Raw genomic sequence first — 23812 nt, forward strand, 5'->3', positions numbered from 1 at the left:
TTGTTCTGGAACTGCATGTCTGTGTTCTGAGTGGATAGGCTAAGAAAGGAACTGGCTGCTCAGAGACCCATTTTGACCTTGTAAATGCCCTGTAGTTGTTTAATGGGAGATTAATACTCTCTCACAACCTTGGGCTTTTCTATTTATTTTTTTAATAAGTGAAATCTCATATGTTCCCCAAGTTCCTGGGCTCAATCTTCCCACCTCAGCCTAGTGCGTAGCTGGGATTACAGGTGCATGCCACCAAACCTGGTTCTGTTTTTACTATTTACATCCAAATTCATGTTCTAGGAAGACACTGGGCCCACTGGACCCCAATCTGTGTCATAACTGCTCATTTTTCACCAGGCTGAATTGAGCTGGCTGGTGTCCAGAATTCTAAGAATGCCAAAGGTCAGGTCATGAGGGTCTCTTGTGCTGCAGTTAGGAGTGTGGAAAAACATGGGTGGCTGTGGAGGAGTGAGAAGGGGTAGATGAAGGAACACAGGCTCAGGATTTTCTCCTGGAAGTTATGCCACTCCTACCCAGAACCTCCTGCAGTCCGGCCAATGGACCACACCCAGCTAGCTTCACTTTCCTTCTTTCCTCAAATGGAGAAAATGGCTGAATACATCATTTCTCTTGAAGGTTGTGAAATGGGCTTGAATTAGAAGTAGGGACCCAAGTTAACTCTGTCCCCAGACTTGTGTCTGCTCCTTCAAGTCTTGGACAACCGCCAAACCACAAGAACATACTGTATAATAGGAATCCAGTAATGCTGTTGTGGTCATAGTGTAATTGCTTTGAAGAGATAATAGGGATCCAGATAATATCAAAAGATGTGAGGCCCCTCTGATCTGAACATTGATCCCCAACTTCCCCAGGTCCCCATTACCATATCCCTCCCCAGTTTCTTAATGAGGAGAAAGGAGGCAGAACTCAAAGCGCTGGCATTAAACTTGAGGAATGGGTGGCTATGGGTGCACATTCTGGCTCTTGGACTGGCAGGTTGTGGCTTTATTGAGTTAGATATCAACTTCCCTGAATCTCGGCTTTCTACTTACTCATGAGGATCAATACTTTTAAAACATTTTAATAGCTTTATTAGAAAAATGATTCATACTCCTTGTAAAATGCTTACATAATATAGAAAAGAACAAAGCAGAAACTAACAAAATTATGTCAAATTTCTCCACTCAAAGACAATCACTGTTAACCTCTGGGAAAAAGAATTCTACCCATATTTATATACATAAATATACATATAGTTACATGTATACAGTTTTACATAAAGCAAATATTTTACATGCTTTTCTAGACATTGTTTCACTTGACATTAAGTAATGAATATCTTTCCTTGTCAATAAATATAATTCTTCATCATACATTTTGATGGTTGCATAGTATTTCATTTTCTAGATGAATCATAATTTTAATACTTTACTTACTGGTCTTAACTGTTGGACATTTCAATTGGATCCTTTTCCCCCCTTTTATTTTGCTGTTATTGCTGCTATAAATATTAGGGGCAACCCTCACTCTTCTAACATAAATTGTAAGAAATAGTCATGATGTAGCTCAATAAAGGACACAAGAATCACAACATGCCATGTCAGTGAAAGGAGATTTAGAGTGGGAAAGGTCCTAGTAACATTTTAGTGATTCTCCCCACTATAAATGGCTACCAATCTGATGAACATTACTGCACATGCACTTTATTACACTTGACAGGAAAATATATTTACAGAAAGTTACTTTGAGTATTCCAGTGGATTTATTTCAACACTAACAATTTTGCCTCCCAAAAGAACCCATGTTCTTCTCAGGAGTGTCTTTTGTTTTAGAGATCCTGGATCCACACAAGCATGATGCCCTGTGCCCAGGAAATTTCTGCTTTCAAGATCAAGCCGTTCCAGAAGGCATCTGAGAGTTTCCCCAATGGCCAGTGAGGCAATGTGCAGTGTCTAGAAGCAACAGCAGCCGCATGTCAGCCCCAGAGCAATGCCTATTGGCTTTCCGTCCTAGGAATCTGCCTGCTCTGCTCCATCACCAACCTTATACATGAGACCTGTCTGTCAGCTCCACCTGGTTCCTTTGGGTGGGTCCACTTTAGTGTTTCCTCTTCTGGATCTGGACTAGGAAATCCAGAACCTGGAAATGCAGAATCCTTTTTAGAAATGTGCACTCTCCACACCACCACTCTGAAAACCCCAGAGCTCACTTCTACATAAGCAAAGTTCCTAATACAACTGGGAGTCGGTCTATTGCCAGCTCTGTATCCCATCACTTTATCTGTAGCAGAGCAAAGTGAATCCTTGACTCGCAGCTTGGACTTTGTGCAGAGGCGTCTCTTCCTGTCCCCTGCCTGTGTAACATGGCTAGGTAAGACGCCTGCTTGGAATGAGTGCCAAGCTGACGGTCGGTCTGTGCATGCTGCTTTCAGTCTTATGCTTTGCACAGTAGGAAGAGGTACACATTGCTTGGTGCCAGGTGCCTGGAACTAGGAAAGGGGAGAATATTCTTTCCATCTTTTCCTAGTCTTTTATCCAACTAGGTATTCTATCCCACTTCCCCGAAACTATGCAAAACTGAACAGGATCAAAATATGCATAGTTTAAAGTCTCCACTTTAAGCACAGCTTAAATCCCCATTAATCACCACATTTGTAGGTGACCAAAGCATGCAGCAGTCAGATCAGAAGGGAACGGATCTGGCCCTACACCTAATTGGGAGCCAGAACGCTGGGGCTCAGGGTCCTTGAAGAAAACAAACAAGCCATCCTGGCCACTAGGTGGTGCTGAGAGATAGTCTCCAATTGCTGGCAGTCACATCCAGGGCTTCCATACTGAAGGCAGGTTTGTCATCAGAACTCAACCCCTTTTACAAACAGGAGAGGGCACAGAGAGCTTCCTGGAAGGTATGAGCCCTGACACACCATCAAAAACACTGAGCACAACAAGGAGAAGTCCTGACCATCAAGGGAGATAACAGACCCATTGGTTCAGGCTAAATCACTAGGGGCAGGGCAGACGGAGCTGCAATGGCTAGGTCTGCTCATTCTGTCCATGGGTTTCACTTATTTCCTTTTCTGTGAATCCCAGGGTACTTGTGGCTCACTCATTGCAACCTTTCAGCCTGGAAGGTGCCCTGCAGGGGAACCCACACATCCCTGAGCGGAGGCAAGCCTTGAGTTGCTAAAGGTGTGGTCTTTAGAGTCAGGCAGGGCAGGGTTTGTGTCCTGGCTTGGCTGCTTGCTTGCTACCTGAGCTTAGTCACTTGGTCTTCGTGAGCCTCAGTCTGCGCATCTATAAAATGGAGATAAAAATCGCTTCAGCTCCAGAGAATTGTGAGAATTAAGATGATTCCTCCCCTTCAGCCCGGCAGCTGGAGGTTTCAGTGAGCCGAGATCGCGCCATTGCACTCCAGCGGGCAACAAGAGTGAAACTCCGTCTCAAAAAAAAAAAAAAGATGATTCATCCTAAAATGTTTAGTGGGTCAGGAACAAAGTTAGCCCTCAATAAATATTGGCCTTAAATGTTTTGATTTTTAATTAGGAGATTAGAAAGAAAGATTTCATTCGTTTGCAGTGCCCTGGAATGGCTGGCTGTGTCCCCAATGTGTTTTGGTGAAGTTGCTTCTATTCCCATTCAGCAATTATCAGATGAACCGACAATGTGTTTGGTACCGCAGCAGCCCCTCATTCCCCATCATGGCCCTGGTGAAGTGTTCATTAAGTCCTTATCTCCAGGCTGAGGATAGCAGCCATGAAGGTCCTGCTTCTATTTTACAGTTAGGCGGAGGCACAAAGAGTTGCTGAGATGTCCTCAGGTTGCAGAGCAAAGTAGTGGCTGAGCAAGAACTCACTCACAGCCCTGCATGCAGGACCCCACCCTAGACCTCTGGCCTCTTCCTGTCAGCAAAAGTAGTGGCTTTGAGGAGGGGAGGTCAAGTAGCAGGAAGAAGCCCTCCAAAGTCCAGTTGTCCTGTACTGAGCCACCTACTCCTCCACGCTCTCCCTCTCCTACAGTGGCCTACTGTGGACACTCGGCAAACACATGATGAATGTATGAGCACAGGACCCTAGCTCACCAGAGCTCTCGTAGTTCAGCTCTGAGATGGGCTGGTGGGGACTCAGACGGGATGGGGTAGGAGGATAAGGCAGGGCTGGGAGACTCCTTTATCTGGGCTTGGGTCTGTCTTCTGCTGAGGAGATAATAATAACAACAACCAGCATCTATTGAGTACTTACTGAGTGCCAAGAACTGAGCTAGGTGCCAGAGCTGGAATTTGAATCTGGAAGTTGAACCCCACTGTCAGCTTGAGAACCCATTTTCTACAGCGGCCACACATGCGTCCCAGAAAAGAAAAGGGTCACTGCCAGCTCCCTGACAGGCCTGGGTTTCCTTGGCTTCTTAGAGCCCTAGTCTCTCCCCACACAGGCTCCCTGGGCTGTTGGAGAACCTGCCACCTACTTAAAGCTGGTCCGTGCCCAGTTCCTCCCTCCCCCAGTTGATGTGAGCAGCCATTGTTCTCATCTTTGATGAAAACTGTTGGAGAAATAAGACAGCTGGTTTAAAACTAGGATGTTGCAAACTCTAAAATGATCTAGAATTGCAGTCAGATGGCTGGATTTACCTGATCCTCATTCCCTGAGCTCCACCAGCTCCCAACTCAGTTGCTCTTTCTCCCTCCCTCTACTGTCCCTATCCCATTGAGCCCGCATCCACCTGGCTCTCTCTTGCCTGAAGAACCTGCAGCTGCAGCGGACAGAGCATTTTGCATTGATGTATGTTGTAATTACATCAGTTCTGCCCTGGCAGCTGCTCTCTGAGAAAATTACTCAAGAGCATGCCAGTCAATACAGATCCCAGACAGGTGCGTGACAATGCAGACTTCTGGGCCCACTGATCTGAATAACTAGGGGTGGCCTGGAATCTATATTTTCACATCAGCATTTTATGACATGAGGTTAGATTTGGAATCACTGCCCACCTCCTCATTGGAATCCTTCTCCACCAGGCCCTCCTTCCATGCTGCTCCTCCTGGGTACCTTCCAGCTCCCTAGTCTTTGGGCACCTTGCTAGTCCTTTACACCTTCACACCTTCAACTTCCCTCCTCATTTCAATAATATTTACTAGATGCCAATAATATGCCAGACACTGAGGCAGGCCCTTTATCTCCATCTTTATAATAACCCTCTAAGGAAGGAATTCTGATTCCTGATTTACAAACAAGAAACGCCTTCCCTTCCCTCCCCATCCTCTGCCTGGCTCTCTCTGGCTCCCATACCCACAGTTGCATGAAACAGATCATTTGCAGTGATGTATGTGGTAACTGCATCACTTCCACCCTGTGTCCCCTGGGCAGAAGAGCCAGGATTCAAGGACAGGCATGTCTAGTTCTAAAGCCTGTGCCCAGAGTTCATGGGTCACACTTGCCACACTTTCCTTCCTGGCACAGTGGCTGGAAAATAGCAAGTACTCAATAAATATTTGTTAGTGAGTAACTGAATGAATAAATGAAAGAAGAGTCCATACTTAAAGTTATAACACTTCCTCCTATCTTTCCATACCCATCTCACATGCACACACATACACACTCACACACACACACTGAGGATTTAGCCTCTGGGCCATTTCCTTTCCTTCCTACCTGGACCTTCTCTGCATGTCCAATACTGTCTTCCTAGCCCCACTTGGATGGTGACTATTGACACTCTGCTCCAACCCATGGTTACTTTACCTCTCATGTCCCATGGTGGCTAATCCTGACAATCACTGAAGAGCCAAATTGCTCCCAAAGATTCAGCAGTAGAAGTAACCTCCTGACTTCCCTGTGACCCAAGGCAGAGAGCAGAAGCCTGGACTAGGACTGGCCCCAAGTTTCCTGAGCGTCTGAGACTCCCTTCTCCTTCTTCTCCCCTCTCTTCCCCTTCCAACAGCAACTGAGAACCAGGTCCTGAAGGCAGGAGGAGCAGATCCCTTGATTTGAGGGGTTTTTGGTGAAATAGGAGGAGGTCTCTTTGGAGCTCAGAGCCCTGCTCAGAGAAAGCAGGTGGGGATGGGAAGTGGGGTTTCTAGAAGGCTCATACACGGGAAGATGAATTGTCAACCATTTCACCAGCTCTCCTAGAGTTATTCCTATCTCTCAAGCTATCTACTCATCCATTGCAATCTTGTAACAGAGAGCTCCTAGACCTCCAGCCAATATTTGTTCAAAGAATAAATAACAAAAGCTTCCATTTATAGATCATTTGCTGCATGCCAGACAACATATTATCTCATTTAATCATTTCAACAACCCTAAGAGGCCGGAATTATTGCCATCATTACTTTACAAACGTGGAATTAATTCAGAAAACTTAAGCAACTGCCCCAAGGTCTCACCACCACTTAAGTGATAAAGCTTGAACTGAGCTCTGGCCAGTTCCAAGTTTCCCTTTCTCTCCCATGGTGCTATCCAAGGAACAAGGCCCAGACTAAGATGCTGTTATATTGACTCTGTAGGAATTTATTTTTTAAACATTCCAGCCTAAACCCTGTGGTGTGTGTGTATAAAGTGACTCTCCTGTAACCCCTAGAGTGGTTGGTTAGCATCTGAAGTGCCCTAATCAGGAATCTGCACTCCAGAAAATGGGTTACATAAGCACTTCAAACAACATCAACATATACACCCAAGGGCTTAATGTGTTTAAGGGATGCTAGAAATAATCTTTTATTGGTGAAATAAGCAGTTTTCAAAACATGGAGTTGGCCAGGAAGATTATTTGCCCTTGCATGAATGGAGTGTGAGAGCCAGAGCAGGCCAACTGCCTGACTTTCTTGAAGCAGGCTGTGTGACTGTTTTGTGCCAGCTTGCCAATACATGCATATTTGGCAGAATTTGGCCTTAACTATTTTTAATATCCCACCTGCAGGAGATTACAGAAAAGAAGCCTCCCCGCACCTCTCACGTCCTGTGGCAGCTAATACAATCATCGAAGGACTAAACTGGCTCAGACCAGTTGACAAGTCCCTATCCCTGCCTCATCTTCTTTCACAGGAGTGCCCTGGCATATCCTTCAACTCAGGCACATGATGGCTTTTCTTCCCATCTCTCTGCTCCATCCTCCATTCTCCTTTGTCAGGTCACTTGTAATAATAAGCTAATATCCAAAGAAAGAGGCTCTAGGGGTGATGGTGGGTATTATAGTCCCAGCTACCTGAGAGGCTGAGGCAGAAGGACTGCTTGAGCCTAGGAGTTCTAGGCTGCAATAAGCTATGATTGCCACCGCATTCTAGCTTAGGCAACAGAGCAAGATCCTATCTCTTAAAAGAAATAACAATAGCAACAACAACAAAAGTTGTAACTTGCCCAAGTCACATAGCTAAAAAGTAGAAGAGACATAACTGAAACCCAAGCCTCCTAAATTCCTAATGTAAGGTTCAATCCACCTCTATCACCCTCTCAGACTGCCAAAAGGACCTGCTCAGAGTTGGGCAATGGTGAGATGCACTCTATGGCCTCAAACTCATTGAAACTAACAACTGAGCTGAAAAAAATGTGGAGCCTCTTCTGCCTTCATCAGAAGTCACCAGCTATAGGGGAGAGCATGTTCCTCCCATTCCACTCTCCATGGTGCGTCCCTTTTTACTATATAACAAAGTTATATTAAATGAGTTCTGGGCCGAGGTACAGTGGCTCATCCCTGTAATCCCAGCACTTTGGGAGGCCGAGGCAGGAGGATTGCTTGAGTCCGGGAGTTCGAGACCAGCCTGAGCTGGTCTCATAAATGAGACCCCATCTCTACCAAAAAAAAAAAAAAAAAATTGTTTTTTGCTGGGTATAGTGGCATGTGCCTATAGTCCCAGCTGTTCACGAGGCTGAGATGGCAGGATTGCTGGAGCCCAGGAGTTCAAGTTACAGTGAGCTATGATTGTGCCACTGCAATCCAGCCTGGAGAACAGAACAAGAACCTATGTCCAAAAAAAAAAAAAGAAAAAGAAAAAGTGAATGAATGAATGAATGAATGTCTTCTTAGCAAAATCCAGAGAACTTGCTTTTGCGCTTCCTTAGGCAACTTCTGGAATGTTGAAGTGGGTAGCCTGAGCATTGTCCCACAAAATGGGGCTAATCTATCCCAATCCCCATGAGCTATAAAGTCGTTAGCAAGTTCAGCTGTTGAAGTCCCATTGGCCCAGTTAAACTTTCACTTTTGGCCTCCTGCACTACCAGCTTTCCTTAGTGTCTGGGCTCTCAAAACTTCTCCGTGAGAATTGCCTGGGGAACTTTAGTTAGAAATTCAGATTCAAAACCAGGGTGGGGGTGTGCTTCATGGTTCCTAAGATGAGTCTTCCAAGGACCATTTGGAGAAACAGGCCCTGCTGGTATTTTGCTTCCGTTCAGGCCTTGACTGACAGAGAGCCTGCAGGGTTGAGGAAGAAGGCTCTGTTTTGAAAGGTGGATCCCTCCCTGCAATCGTCTCTATTTGCATCCTCTTTACTCCATGTTCACCTAACCAAATGTTGAGTTTTCCAGCCTCTCTGGGTATGAGATTGCTTTGGGCGATCTGAGATTTGCACATGTCTGAGAACGAGGGGCACAGGGGCACGCTGATGACTGTCCTGCAAACTGCCGGGCAGGCGGGGTCCTCCTGGGCTCTCCTTTAAAATAATATATATATAAGCTGGCCCGGAGGCCCAGGCGGGACGATCACTTGAGCTCAGGAGTTCGAGTCCAGCCTGGGCAACATAGCGAGACCAGAGAATAAGTAAATATACATAAGCAAGTAAGTTACTCTCCGGGCTGTCGTAACTTCTTTTTTCTTTTTCTTTCTCCTGCAAATTGCAACTCAGAACATTTGGTCTGCCAGACTGAACTAAGGACTTCTGTTCCAAATATCCAGACGTTACAGTTCCCACAGGTGGCCAGGCAAATGCTAGAACCTTTGGCGGAGAGGGTCTGGTCTTGTCCCGCATCCCGCGAGGGTCCCCTCTATTTGGGGCCAAGCAGATCCCCGGGGCGCTCTGGCCGCCCCTTGCAGCAGCTGGTGCGGCCTCCTCAGAGAGCTCGGGGCCGCCGCCCGGGACACCCCGCCGCCCTCCCCGCCGCCCCAGGGACTAGCCCAGCGGTGCGGAGAGGTGGGAGGCTGGAGCCTGCTGAGGTCATTTCCTGTGCCTCTCCGCGAGCTGCCTGGAGAGCCGAGCCCAGCGCTCTGCCTTTAAGGAGCGGGCGGGGAGCCGAGGGGAGGAGGGGGCCCGGCGGAGCGTTGAATGGGGCGCCGCAAGGCACGGCCGGGCTTTGTGCAGCGAGCCCGCGGGCACCCCTCCCGCTCCAGTCTCGCCCCGCCCCGCCCCGCCCCGCCCCCCGCGACCCCTGCTGCGGGAGAGCGGAGAGCCGGCAGCCGCCTGGGACTCCGGCTAGAGCGACGCAAGGTCGGCGGCGGCGGCGGCCCGAGGGCGCCCGTGTGCCCGGTGCGCGGCGGGGACGGCCGCGAGCTCGCTGGAGGTGAGCGACCTGCGCTTTCGCAGCTGTGGTGGGCTGGGGCTGTGCCGCGGGGGAGGGCGTCAGGCTGCGCGCGGGGGACGGTCCCTCCGGCCGGGAGGACGATCCTGAGCAGGTGCCTCCCTACCTGGAAGCGAGCTCCCAGCGGCGGGGAGCGCTGGAGCTCGCGTCCGGCTTGGCGCCCCGGGCGCCCCTGTGGTCTCGCGCCGCGAGGCCAGGAGGAGCGTCCCCCGGGAGGACCTGGAGTTGGGGATCGGCCAGATTCAGTCGCTCCCGGGAAGGGCCCTTGGAGCGGACGTGCAGGCTGCCACCTTGCTATCGGTGCTCGCTCCCTTTCAACCCTTCCCGCACCCTTCCCCACCTCACCTTAGGTTATTTCTTCTGTGATTTCTGAGTGTTCTCTTAGGGACCTTATGGCTTAGGCTCGACTCTTAGGAGCAGGTCAGCCAAGCAGAAAAGAAAACAGGTTGGGCGCCGAATGACACAGAGCATTGTGTCCTAGGAGTCTTAGCGAGGACTCGGTCGCCAGGAACCAGGGGACTTAGTGGGGGTGGCAGAAGCGGTAAAGACCCTCATCTGGAAGGAAACTGGGATTTCTGCTTGCTAGGATATCTCCTCTATAGCTTTTACTATGAATCGACCTCATAAAACTCTTTCAAGACAGAGTCTTGGTTCAGGTAAAACACCTGAAAGACCATTTTAAAAATTAAGTAGGAGAGTTATCAGTTCCTTCATCAAACTTTTTGGACTGTCTTCTGTGTGACAGACACTGTGTATAGGGCTGGTACCATCACTTAACACTTTATAGAACATCGGTATTAGTGTTTCTGCATATTATTAAGTCCATTTTCCAAAGGAGGAAACTGGGACTCTGAAAAGTTGTGATTTAGGCCAGTTGCAGTGGCTCATGCCTGTAATCCCAGCACTTTGGGAAGCCAAGGCAAGAGGAGAGCTTGATGCCAGGAGTTCGAGACCAGACTGGGCAACATAGGGATACCCTGTGTCTACAAATAAATAAAAATTTAAAAATTAGCTGGGTGTGGTGGTGTGGGCCTGTAGTCCCAGCTACTTGGGAGGCTGATGATCCTGTCTCTTAAAAAAAAAAAAAAAGTTTGTGATTTGCTACGGTCACATAGCTAAAAAGGAAGAGCCATAACTGAAACCCAAGCCTCCTAAATTCCTAACATATGGTTCAGTCCACTTCTACCACCTTCCCACAGACTGCTGAGGGGGCCTGCTCAGAGTTGGGCAATGGTGGGGTGCAGCCTGTGGCCCCAAACTCATTGAAACTAACAACTAAGCTGAAAAAATGTGGACCCTCTTCTACCCTTTTCAGAAGTCATCAGCTGTAGGGAATAGCATGTTCCTCCCACTCCTGATAGAAAAAAAAAATCAAAAATCGGAAGAAATGTCTGGCAATTTAAAGTGTATACCACTTACCCCTAAATTCCATTTTCTGGGACTTTATCCTTCAGATATACTCTGATGTATATGAAATGGTGTACATCATTGAATATTCATTGCAGTATTGTTTACTTTAGCAAAAGGTTGGAAACAATCTAGATGTCCATCAAATGTCATCTAGATGTCCATCAGATGATCTTCAATAAGATCATGTAAAAGTCACACGATAAGATACATTAAAGCTGTTACAAAGCGTGGAGAGAAAATGTGGCAGATATGTATTTTGATGTTGGAATATCTCTAAGTTATATTGTTGAGTACAGTGTGTATGGTGGGCCACCATTTTTGTGTGGGTGTGTGTATGCCACATACGTATGAATGCTTGTAGATGCTCTGAATATCTCTGAGAGAACACACAGAAACCCGTAACAGTGGTTGCCTCTGGGGAGAACTATGGCTGAAGTACAGGCATGGGAAGAAGCCTTACTTTGCACTATATACCCTTTTGTTCAATGTTCTAAAATAACTTAAAAAATCATATGACTTCCTCTCCAGATCTCCAGAGTTAGATCTGGTAGTGAGCACATCTTTTTTTTTTTTTGAGCCGGAGTCTCGCTCTGTCGCCCAGGCTGGAGTGCAGTGGTGCAATCTCAGCTCCCTACAACCTCTGCCTCCCAGGTTCAAGCAGTTTCCCTGCATCAGCCTCCCAAGTAGCTGGGATTACAGGCATGCACCACCATGCCCGGCTAATTTTTGTATTTTTAATAGAGACAGGGTTTCACCATGTTGGCCAGTCTGGTCGAACTCCTGACCTCAGGTGAGCTGCCTGCCTCAGCCTCCCAAAGTGCTGGGATTACAGGCGTGAGCCACCGCGCCCAGTCCAGTGAGCACGTCTTTGGGTCACATCTCCTCTTAGGTTCTAGATGCTATTGGTTTGCCTTTTGTTTGCGGATAACGATAACAGTCATTTATTGAGCACTTAGTGTGCACCGGGCTTTTGTAATATCTCCTTTAATTCTCAAAAAGCCCTGGCTGGGCACGGTGGCTCACACCTGTAATCCCAGCACTTTGGGAGGCCGAGGTGGGCAGATCACGAGGTCAGGAGATTGAGACCATCCTGGCTAACACGGTGAAGCCCTGTCTGTACTAAAAATACAAAATATTAGCTAGGCATGGTGGCGGGCACCTGTAGTCTCAGCTACTCCGGAGCCTGAGGCAGGAGAATGGCCTCCCAGGCAGGAGAACCTGGGAGGCGGAGCTTGTAGTGAGCTGAGATTGTGCCACTGCACTCTGGCCTGGGCGACAGAGCGAGACTCCGTCTCAAAAAAAAAAAAAAAAAAAAAAAAAAAAAAGCCCTTCATGATGTGATATATGAAATGGCCATTTTGAAGGCTGGAAAATGGTTAAATGTTGACGGTTTCATATGGTTCAACCAAATATTATTGTCCTCCTGCCCTCAATTTCAAAATGGAACTGAGTCTCAAAGAAGTTAAGCAAATGGCTTAAGGCCCCAGGATTATTTAGTGCCTGAGCTCATATTCAAACCCAGGCCTGTCAGTGCCAGAGCATGGGATCTTAGGTACTAAGCTGTTTCTCTTTGCTGTTTTTGTTCTCAAGGAATGTTGGACCTGGTTGTCCTGACCCCTTCTTTTGGTATCAAGGTTCCTGCAGCCTAGGACATGCTCACCTTTTCTGTCTCCCCAGACATTGTGTGGAATATCATGTAGGCACCCAGCAGTGGTCAAATGGATGTTGTTAGCTTGATCAGATGACAATTCTGAGATCAGAGGAAGTTGTCCCTGTGTCCACTCATACCCTTCTCCCAGCCTCATCCCCAGAAAGCGGACACAAAACTGTTTCTTTCCCACAATTGACAGGTAGTCAGCCTAGTCTGGCAGAGCACTTTTAGGAGACAGTAGCCTGTCACTAGCAAGTGGAAGTCATACAGATACTCATACTCACACTCAGGGAATGAACCATAGTGAGGTAACATGAGAGAGCCCAGTGGAAATTGTGCATATAACAGAAGCTCCGTTGCCTTCCAATGCCTCCTGCATCCTCCACAAGATAGAGGCAATGAGCTATTTTGAGGCCTGTGGTGACCTCTGACCTCTTTCTTTTAGGCTCCTGTATTGATTAGCTACCTTTGCAGGGAGCTACCAGGATATTCAGGCTGTAGACTTGAGCCTCAAAAGCCACAATATCTTTATTCATCTTTATATCCCCAATCTTGCACACAGGAATCACTTAAAAGTTGTTTGAATTAAACTTACTCTTGGGGTTGGGAGCAGTGGCTTTTGCCTATAATCCCAGCACTTTGGGAGGCCAAGGCAGGTGGATCACCTGAGGTCAGGAGTTTGACCAGACTGGCCAACATGGCGAAACCCCGTCTCTACTAAAAATACAAAAATTAGCCAGTGTGGTGGCATCTGCCTGTAATCCCAGCTACTCAGGAGGCTGAGGCAGGGGAGTTGCTTAAACCCAGGAGGCGGAGGTTGCAGTGAGCTGAGATTGCACCACTGCACAATCTGCCTGGGTGACAGAGCGAGACTCCGTCTCAAAAAATAAATAAATAAAATAAAATAAACTTAATCTTAGGCCAGGCACAGTGGCTTAACACACTTTAGAAGGATGAGGCAGGTGGATCACTTGAGCCCAGGAGTTCAAGACCAGCCTGGGCACCATGGTGAAACCCTGTCTTTACAAAAAATATGAAAATTAGCCAAGCATGGTAGTGCACGCCTGTAGTCCCAGCTACTTGGGATACTGAGGTGGGAGGGTCACCTGAGCTTGGGAAAGTTGCAGCTTCAGTGAACCATGATTGTGCCACTGCACTCCAGCCTGGGCAACAGAGTGAGACCCTGTCTCAAAAGAAAAAGAAAAAAAAAGTAATCTTTGCATTTTATCAGTTTCTGGTCAAATCCTCAAACTTGCCAGAGAGATCCCAGGTCAAATTTGTGTTTTCTCTGATATAGGCTCTGAGTCTAGAGTCACCTAATGACTCCCTGTGCCACCTTCCCACCCATCCTACTCCCAGCCCCTGCCTCTGAGGCATATCCCCACTGACTGCTGTGGCATTTCAGTTCTGGGTATTGGAGGATTCAGGGTATGCCAAAGCAGGTATCAAGACTATGGCAGTTTTCTGACTCACGTGCCAAGCAGTTTAGCAGGCTGGGTGCCAGCAGAATCAAGAAAACTATGAGTTTCACAAGACTGGCCAAGAGCTGGTCATAATTTTAGCTGGGTATTGGGGACATAGGGACTTATTGTACTATTCTCCCTATTTCTAATGTGGGATAGAGCATTCCAGAATAAAAATAGAAAAAAAATTGAGCTGAGTTTTGTTCCCAGCTAACTTCTCCTCTCTCATTTCCCCATTTATTTTTGCCATTAATGTACTTATGTTAGTGTGAGATTAGTATGAGATATCTGCTACCACTACTGAAGCATCATCATGGGAAGAGGACAGTTGTAGATGTTAGGAGATCAGGATTCTTGGCCCAGTTCTGCTACGCCTTAGCTCTATGCAAGGCTCTAAGCAAGTCACAGATGTGATGAGTTTTCTCATCTGTTCATTGTGACTAATTGTGCTTGTCCTCCATCTCAGGGATAAAGAGAGAAATAACACACGCGTCACAATGCTTTGACAAGTTACAAACTCTACTGCACATGTAAGGTATTCATTTTTGCTCATCCTTGTGCATTTTTATGGGAGGTATAAGTGCAAGGTGACTTAGCAGGTGAGGCTCAGCTTACTGGTATCTCCCTTATTTTATAGCTGTTGCTCAGACCACCTGCTTCTGTCGGAAGAGCCTCTGGGCCTTGGGTTTGGCAGCAGGCACCTTGCTCCTGATCTATTTCAAAACCTCTCTGCTCTCCTCACATGCCGAGGCAAGCCAAGCACGAGTCCCAACCTCCTCAGCAACTTGCCAGGGAGAGGATTAACCACACCACTTGATCAGTTCAGAACGATGATGTCATGGAGATGCTTGATTGGGGAAGGCATTCCCTAAACTAGGTATAATCTCAAATATAAGGGCTAGGCAGACACCAGTGACATATTTCCAAAGTACTTGGGGATTTTGATGATTTGGGTTTTCACTCTCCCAATAGAATCTAAGCAGCAGCTTTGACAATCAGTAAGAGGGAATCAATATTATTCACACTCTTTCAACTACACAAAAGGATTATGTTTCCCTTGCCCCTTGCTTTTTTGCTTTTACTGTTATTTCTTAGCCCTGAACTGAGTTGCAAGACTCCCAGGTCCTAGTCTCAGATCTGCTATTTTTCCTATTTATACAAGGAAAAGCAAAATCCCAGTAAAGGACAAGGAAAAATCAAACATGAAGCCTCCCAGCCTTCTCTGAGAGCCTTACAAGGTTCTGTTTTGTCTTTTCAGCTGTGATCTTAGCTCAGAGAAGGTCATGTTTTGTTTTTGTCTTTTGTCTTCCTGCCGTTCCAGTTGGTCCTAGTCTTTTGAGATGGGGATTGCTGGCAGGTCACAATGTAGGGATTGTTTAGATGACAGGGCTGGGAAAGCAGCGCTGAAGTCATGTGTTCTGAGGAGCCAAGAACCGAGCTCACTTGGTCCATCAGTGGTTTAATTGTTGGGTCCTTCTCTGCAGGTCTCATTTTTTAGATGAAAAGTCAGGACACATGGTAAGTGTCAGTGCTTGGGGAGATTATGGTGTCAGAATATTTGAGCCCAAGATGTCTTGGAAAATCTGGGATATAGGTTAATCCTTGTGCTAAGACTTCTGAAAGATCCTGCAAATGATTTCTGCCATTACCAAGTCTACCACACTCTTTGTGAAATTGGAATTCTTTTTATTTTTTGAATGGATAAAGAGCACAGAGTGGCAATGATCAAGGAATTTGGAGCCAGAATCCCAGCTTCTCCACTAACTAGCTGTACAATTATCTGTAAATTACTTAGCTTCTCTGTTCCTCAGTGTCCTCATGTGTGTGTGGAAAACGGTGCTTACCTATTGTTTCACAGGTTGTTGTAAGGATTAAAGAGGCCACACATGCCTGGCATACAATAAAGACTCAATAAACAATAGCTACTTGTAGTGTATGATGGGAGAAAGATACAAATAAAGGTCACATGCGAGGGGAGAAGCACTATTGGTGATTAGCCCACCAAAGAGAGGCTAACTTTGTACTGTGGTAGTATCTGGCAACAGTACAGGAGGTGGCTGGATTTTCTGAGGCCATGTGGCTCCTGAGGAAGGAAAAGGGGATTTTTGAAAAGCAACAAATTTTTATTATGGAAAATTCCAGGCATATATTAAAGTAGAGAGATCATATAAAGAACTTCCATATACCCATCAGCCAGCTTCAAAAATTATCAACATTTTACTAATCCTGTTTCGTATATCTCCTCCCCTACTTACCTCTTACCATGAAGTATTTTAAAACAAATCCCAGATATTATATTATTTCACCTGTATATCATAAAAATTTCTAACAGATGACATTTAAAAATATTATCGGCTGGGTGCGGTGGCTAACACCTGTAATCCCAGCACTTTGAGAGGCGGAGGCAGGAGGATTACTTGAGGCCAGGAGTTCAAGACCAGCCTGGCCAACATAGTGAATCCCCATCTCTACTAAAAATATAAAAAATTAGCCAGGCTTGGTGGTGCACGTCTGTAATCCAGCTACTCAGGAGACTGAGTCATGATAATCACTTGAAGCCAGGAGGCAGAGGTTGTAGTGAGCCAAGATTGTGCCACTGCACTCCAGCGTGGCTGACAGAGTGAGACTCTCCCTAAAAAAAAAGAAAGAAAGAAAGAAAAAAAAACCCTAAAAAATTAACAATTATTCCTTAAAATCGTTGAGTACTAGGGTGACCATGTGTCATGGTTTGAGACAGACCGAATTTATACTTTGTGGCAAGCATCATTCATCATAATGCCCTAGAAGGGGGATTTGAAAGATCCTGATGATGCATGTGTCTCCCAGGCATTCTCTCCTGCTCGCCCTGCCTGTATCCCTCTCTCATGCACACTCATGCATCCTTCTTCCTTTTCTCATCCTCCATCCAGTGTTTTTTCTCTAAATATGTCCACGAGGCATCTGGGTGGATTCCCCTGGCTGGACATACTATAGGTGTCTACTTGATTTGTTCTGAATTTGTACAGATTTTTTTCCCAAAGACTTGTGGCTTTCTCCTGAGATTGCAGCAAAATATCTAGCAGTTTTCTGGTTTGCATCTTAGAACCTGAAGGAAATGGTGAGAATCTATTCCAAAGTGGGATGGATGATTCGATGATAACAATGAACACAATTTCAAGGACATTCAAAGCATTATATTTTATTTCCATTTTTTTCTCATCTAACATCTTATATAAATGAAATAGAATAAGAAATAAACTGGGAACCAGGGTTCTGCCTCTAATTAGCGATGTGACCTTGGATGCATCTGTTACCCACTTTAAGCCTTCCCTAAACACATCCCTCCCACTTTTCCCAGCTCCCATTCCCATTTATCTGCATGTCACTTGGCAACTATGACTACACTGTAATTAGATTTTCCTAAGAGTTCCTTGAAAAACCCAAAGACAAGGAATTTCTCTTAGTTCTGTTTTCATCTCCAGTGCAGAGCACAGGGTCAGGCACGTAAATAGCTATTTAATGGATAAGTTTGTTGTGTGGATAATTGAAAAACAAATGAGCCCTACTTTTCACTTCTGTCCAAATGAGACTAGGTTCTCCTTATGGTTTCTCAGGTTTCGCGGTTTCCTGAGGCTCTCAGCTAACTTACAATGGAGCGGGACATACTGAGCTGAGGAAGGCAGGGAGGGGCCCTGGGGACCAGTGACCGATTCTCTTCCCCAGCCCTGTTTTGTCTGTCCTTTGGTCCCCTCCCGTTCTTTCCCCACAGAACTCTTCCTCACACGCTTATTTATCTTTTCCTCTTTCTGCATGCTGGTTCTTAGGGCTCCCCGGAATAATCCAGAAGTCGATTCCATCATGGCAGAACTCAAGGTGGACGCGCGGGCCAGCGTAGACTGGCAGAAACGCTGCCTGACTCTGGAAACCCAGCTTTTCCGGTTCCGCCTACAGGCCAGCAAGATAAGGGAGCTGCTGGCTGACAAGGTGAGTCCCTCAGAGTGGGGAGCTGCCTCTCCGCATGCAGAGGTTTATGGCAGGGAGGGCCTTGTGAGAGAGGGAGAGTTGGGGAAAGTCAACTTTCAGTAAGATGCTTTTCCCCACATGCAAAATGAAACCCAAGGCAGTTTAAGACCAAACTCTGAGCAGTTTACTAAGCTGTTATCTTGCTTGCGTCTTTGCTTGCTCATAAGGCACACCAAAGACTTGCTGCCGATCTTCTCGGTCCCCCATCACTTCCGGAGTCACCTGTGGCTGCAAAGGAGAGGTTCTATTATTCCCTTAACATTTCTTTCTCAGTGTGGGGAAGGACGGTGTTTCAGGAGAAAACAGAAATCTCTATCCTTCCTCTCACCCTTTGTTAAATAAATGAGCTACAGGAGGTGGTCTGCTTTCCTGGTAACAAGGACACAGGCTTTGGAGCCAGACCTAGCTTGGCTCTGCCACTTACTGGCTATATGACCCTGGGGAAGACAGGGTCTTCCCTTCACCTCTAAGACAGAAACACAAATGTCTACTTCTAAGAGTTATCTTGAGAATTAGATCAGATCACATATGTAAAGGTCCTGACATAGAATAGGTCTTAAATGAGAATAATTATTTTATTTACAGGTTTGGGTGGGCTGGTCTGGGAAACTGACCACCTTTCCTAATGTTTCTGTGGGAAGACAACATTCTATTTTATTTTATTTTTATTTATTTATTTATTTATTTATTGAGATGGAGTTTCGCTCTTGTTGCCCAGGCTGGAGTGCAATGGCGCCATCTCAGCTCACCGCAGCTTCCGCCTCCTGGGTTCAAGCTATTCTCCCGCCTCAGCCTCCCAAGTAGCTGGGACTACAGGCATGCGCCACCATGCCTGGCTAATTTTGTGTTATTAGTAGAGATGTGGTTTCTCCATGTTGGTCAGGCTGGTCTCGAACTCCCAACCTCAGGTGATCCTCGCCTCGGGTGATCACCTCGGCCTCTCAAAGTGCTGGGATTACAGACATGAGCCACTGCACTCGGCTGGAAGATACATTCTAAACTGCTAACTTTCAGAGGCATTCTGGAGCATAACCTGAATGGATGACCTGTTTTATTGATAGCTGGAGTCCAGCAGGACAAATCAGTGGCATCATCATGGCTAAGGGGAGTGGTCCTGGACTAGTCTGGACTAGAACTCTTGAACCTTGGGTCTGTTGGCATTCTTGTCTCCTAACTCAGACTTTGCAAAACAGAGATGTGCAGGGCTCCTGCCAGGTACTGCCAATAGAGGGGGATGGATATACATCAGGAAAGCGCAGCAGACCTTAGACAGTGATTCTCAAAGTGTGGTCAGAACCGTTTGGCCAGAACCACCTAGAGTGCTTGTTAAGCATGCATATTCCTGGGTCCCACCCCAGTCCTCTCAATTGAAGTCTCCTGGGGGGTTGCTAATAATCTGCATGTTTAACAATCTCTCAGAAAATGATTCTGTACATTAAGAAGTTTGAGAACCCTGTCTTAGGCTATGGTATTGGGGGAGGGACATGAGGGAAGGAAAGGATAAGTAGGGATTGACTCAGCCAGGCAGTCTGAGATATACCTCAGAGGGAAGAGACTTCTGTTTCTAGTAATATGGACAGCAAAATAACAAACAAACAAAAAAACCCCACTATGAATCACCTGGAAATACTGGGTTAAATATTTAAAATATTCATGTAAATGAAGAACTGAGCACTGAAAAAAGTAAGAAACATCCTCAGGTAACAAAATGAAGAGGGGAAAGCCACAGTGGTACTCGACTCTGACAGCTGATTGAGGGGCAGGTGGCGTGTGACTGGCCTCCCTAGAGTAATGTAAGGTTTGAAGTTAAGAGTTTTAACATCTGTAGGGATAGAAACGAGGACTGGCCAGCTGGAGGCTGGAGCTGAAACAGACTTCTGCATAAAGTCAGGACTATTATTTCTTTTGATTAGTGTCGGTATGAACAAAATTTAAAAATAAAAAATGGCCAGGAATATTAAAGAACTTACCCTAAATAACAGGGTAGACAAGAAAAGGAAAATCGTTCACTGGCACAGGAGATGACAACAGCTTCTCCGACTTAGTTAAGGTTCTGGGTAGGAAAACAAGAGTAGAGTCTCTCCTGAGAACCTGACGATAATACTGGTTTAATGTTAGGATTTACACTACCTGTGTGGTTTAGGAAACTCAAGCTCTGGGCCAGTGATACCTCTGGGGAGCCTGGTAGGGACAGAAACAAAACCTCTCTGGAGACACACGACCTTAATTCAGATCACACAGGATCCACACAGAACAACAACAACAAAAAAGCCTTAATGAAGAGGAATATATAATCAAAAATGACTAAATACTTGAGGAAATAATCTACAGTGAATGAGTATCCACATACACAAAAACAATTGGACTAGATCCCCAACAACTTCTAATAGTGGAACTGTTGCCAAGAGACTATAAAATAAATGAGTTCAAAAGTTTTGAAGACATAACAAAGAAATTGAAAGCATAAGACAAGAACAAGACACTACCTAAAAAGATCAGGTAGACTTGAAAACTAAATAGAACTTTTAGAAGCGAAAGTGTTTTCATTGAAATTAAAGTGTATTAATGGATAGATTAAACATCAGATTAGGCACCACGGAAGACAGACTTAATGGACAGGAAGACAGACCTAAGAAAATCTGAAAAGTTTCCAGCATGCTGCCTATAGAAGTAAAGATACAGCGGCTGAGACCTGGATGTTAGAATGACAAGGTCCTATGTCTATCAAATAAGATTCCAAAAGTGGAGAAGAGAATGAAGGAAAGGTATTACTTGTGAAGAGATAGTGGCTGAAAAGTTTCCAAACTTGATGAAAGATGTGAAGCCTCAGATTCGGGAAACAGTAAGTCTAACCAGATTAAGTTTTTAAAAATCATAGTTTGGTTAGATAATTGTTTGGCTGCTGTAAGAAACAACCTCAAATAACAATGGTGTCAACCAGGCTGATGTTTCTTTCTTTCTCATGTAACCTTCCAGACACAAGCAGTCCAGCTCTAGGGTGATATCCTCTGGATATGTGAAGATGGGTCACCTGATAGTCACATTTCAACCCCTTCCCTTTAAGTTAGTGACTCAGAGGTTTCATACTTTCCTTCTACTGATATCCCACTGGCCAGATCTTATTCACATGGTTATACCCAGCTACAAAGAAGGTTTGTACATTTCTACAAATAGAAATGTAGTCTTTATTCTAAATAACCATGCGCTCAGCTAAAAGTTGGGGGTTCTATTCATATGAGAAAGAGAGGATAGATAATAGGGAAAAACCAGCAATCTTTAAGTCTAGACTAATAGGAGGGATAACAAATAGAAACAGAGTATACATACCTCAAACCAGTAGAGTGAGGAAATGAAAAAAGGAAAGTCTATTAAATCCAGATAGGGACAAGAAAATAATATATCAAAAAAAGGAGTAAACAGAAGGGAGAAATGAAGTGGCAGAAATAAATCCAAATATATTGGTCACAAGGTGACATATATATTACAGCATTGATGTATGAAAAATTGGAAACATACTAAATATCCATCAACAGAGAGATGGATAAACATATTCAGTGTATTTGTACAGTGGAATACAACATTGCAATTAAAAATGAATCAAGTAGAACTACATTTGTAAGATCAATAAATCTCAAAAATCAGCATTGAACAAAAAACATCTGAAGGATATATACAGCATCATACAGTTTATGTACTTCTGAAAACCAAAGACAGTACTGTTTATTGTTTCTCATCCCAGATCCATGCTCATGGATTTTATATATTTGGGAATAAGCATATGATTTCAACAGAACAAAAGCTCTGCTGCTAAAAAAAAAAAAAAAAAAAAAAAAGTTGAAAACACTGTCTTACATTACAACAGTTAGAACCATTTAGTGGCTAACCTGGGGGTTGCAAAGTCAAATGTTTACAGGTAAGCTAGATAAGTGAAGAGAGCCAGGTGGGTCCTGGGAGAACATGAGGGTACATGCTGAAGCCACTTATTGCCATAAGAAAATGTAACCCCAGGTTTTTTTTACCATATACAAATGAGGTAAAAATATAAAAACAGCCAAGTGTAGGATCAATGCCAGGGGGAAGGGGTAAAATTGGAGAGAAGTACGCAGGGCTTCAACTGTGTCTGTCATGGTCCATTTCTTAAAGACAAACATCAGAAGCAGATGTGACAAAAATTAAGGGCTGACAAAGCTGAATGGTGGATATATGATTTTTTGGGATGTTTTTAGACAAAGTGACAAGTGACAGGTAGATACATGTTTTTTGTTTGTTTGTTTGTTTTGAGACAGAGTTTCTCTCTTGTTGCCCAGGCTGGAGTGCAATGGCATGATCTTGGTTCACTGCAACCTCTCCATCCCAGGTTCAAGTGATTCTCCTGCCTCAGCCTCCTGAGTAGCTGGGATTATAGGCATACACCACCACGCCCGGCTAATTTTGTATTTTTAGTAGAGACGGGGTTTCTCCATTTTGGTCAGGCTGGTCTTGAACTCCCAACCTCAGGTAATCTGCCCGCCTCGGCCTCCCAAAGTGCTGGGATTACAGGTGTGAGCCACCACGCCCAGCCGGCAGATACTTGTTTTAAAAAATTATTCTCCTCAGGCATGGTGGTGCGTGCCTGTAGTCCCAGTGACTCAGAGGCCAAGGTGTGAGGATCGCTTGAGCCAAGGACATTGATGCTGTAGTGAGCCATGACCACACTACACTCCAGCCTGGGTGACACAGCAAAATCCTGTCTCAAAGGATATATATATATATATACACTCTACATATTTCTGTTTGCCTAAAATATTTCATAATAAATGTTTTAGAGTGCCTCTCTACCCTATTCCTCAGGGGTCAACAGAGTGACTGGAAAGCCTTAGCCACATTATAAACACCATACCTTCTTTCTCTACAGCCCCTGGAGTCTGGGTAAACTGAACTTTCATAATATCAACACCTTCTTGTCTTCAAGTCTGTCTCTGATCCTCATGTAACCAGAATGCCCTCGCATGGAAATGTTAGGGGTGAATAGTGTGATGAGTCAAGATAGGGGAAAGGCATAGACACGGCAGGAACAACTGGGCATGTGGGAAGGAAGAGGGGAGAGACACAGATCTGGACTAGGGACCATGGGGTGGGAGACTTAAGTAAAGAAAAGGACTGGGACCTTAGCCCGACACTGGACCCCTTGGCAGGAAATCTTAAGGCCACAAACACCATGTTGGTCAATGTCAGGATTGTGTCTGTCCTCTGCAATCATCCCTAAACCAGTAAGACAGGTCCAGCAATTCATGAGATGCTTTCCCTAGCAGAGCCAAGACAAGTTATAGATCCCAGAAAGAGATGCCTTGGGTTTCTTAGGAGAGCTCCTGCTGGGGCCAAGAATCATGCCAGTTCCCACCTGCACTGCGAGAAGCCATGTCAGTTGAGTCTCTGGCCAGCCCTCTCACCTACCTGCTCCCCTACCTCTCTACACAGCTGGCCCTGGGACATTGCATGGGCAGATAACTGCAGGCTGCTCACTGCTGGCTATCCTGCAGGGTGAGCAAAGCCTGGGTGCTTCTCCGGGGGGCCGTCTCTGCTTAGGATCAGACCCGCCTGTGGGCTGCGGAAGCTTGGAAGAATGCCCTTTTTCCTACCTTGACACAGCCTACTTGCACCTGACTCCTTCATACAAAATTGTCATTGTAGTCAGGGAATAATCTGTGCTAGAAAGAATTTTTTTAAAAAAGCAGAAACACCAAGGCTCTTAGATAATCCCTCACCTAAAGGAGAGAGAGCCGGATGAAGGGAGAGGAGAGTCAAGACTGTGCCTTTGCTGTT

General features: G+C 45.6%; 2 protein-coding genes across 12 annotated transcripts in view; one reads left to right on the plus strand and one right to left on the minus strand.

The window, feature by feature from the left end:
* The first annotated feature begins 9360 nt into the window (after positions 1-9360).
* The window catches only part of PLEKHH1 (pleckstrin homology, MyTH4 and FERM domain containing H1), a 55767-nt gene continuing 41315 nt past the window's right edge, over positions 9361-23812 (plus strand). For 3 of the 4 annotated variants that reach the window (XR_013396338.1, XM_015143961.3, XM_077941192.1), the window contains exons 1-2: positions 9361-9466; positions 17812-17971. Coding sequence is in view for 3 of the 4 variants with exons in the window: in XM_015143961.3 (XP_014999447.2) it covers positions 17846-17971 (126 nt within the window). In the remaining variant the exon portion in view is untranslated. Of the gene's footprint in view, positions 9467-14645; positions 14886-17811; positions 17972-23812 lie in introns of all 4 variants that reach the window. The other variant, XM_077941193.1, reaches the window with a different exon arrangement.
* Positions 17167-23812, minus strand: part of PIGH (phosphatidylinositol glycan anchor biosynthesis class H) — a 58858-nt gene continuing 52212 nt past the window's right edge. For all 8 annotated transcript variants that reach the window (XM_077941209.1, XM_028852051.2, XM_077941206.1 and 5 more), the window contains one exon: positions 17167-18238. In XM_077941209.1, the coding sequence (XP_077797335.1) occupies positions 18146-18238 (93 nt within the window). In that variant the 3' untranslated portion in view covers positions 17167-18145. The remainder of the gene's footprint in view (positions 18239-23812) is intronic.

The sequence above is a fragment of the Macaca mulatta genome, chromosome 7 (assembly GCF_049350105.2).
Source record: "Macaca mulatta isolate MMU2019108-1 chromosome 7, T2T-MMU8v2.0, whole genome shotgun sequence".
Taxonomy (NCBI): Eukaryota; Metazoa; Chordata; class Mammalia; order Primates; family Cercopithecidae; genus Macaca; species Macaca mulatta.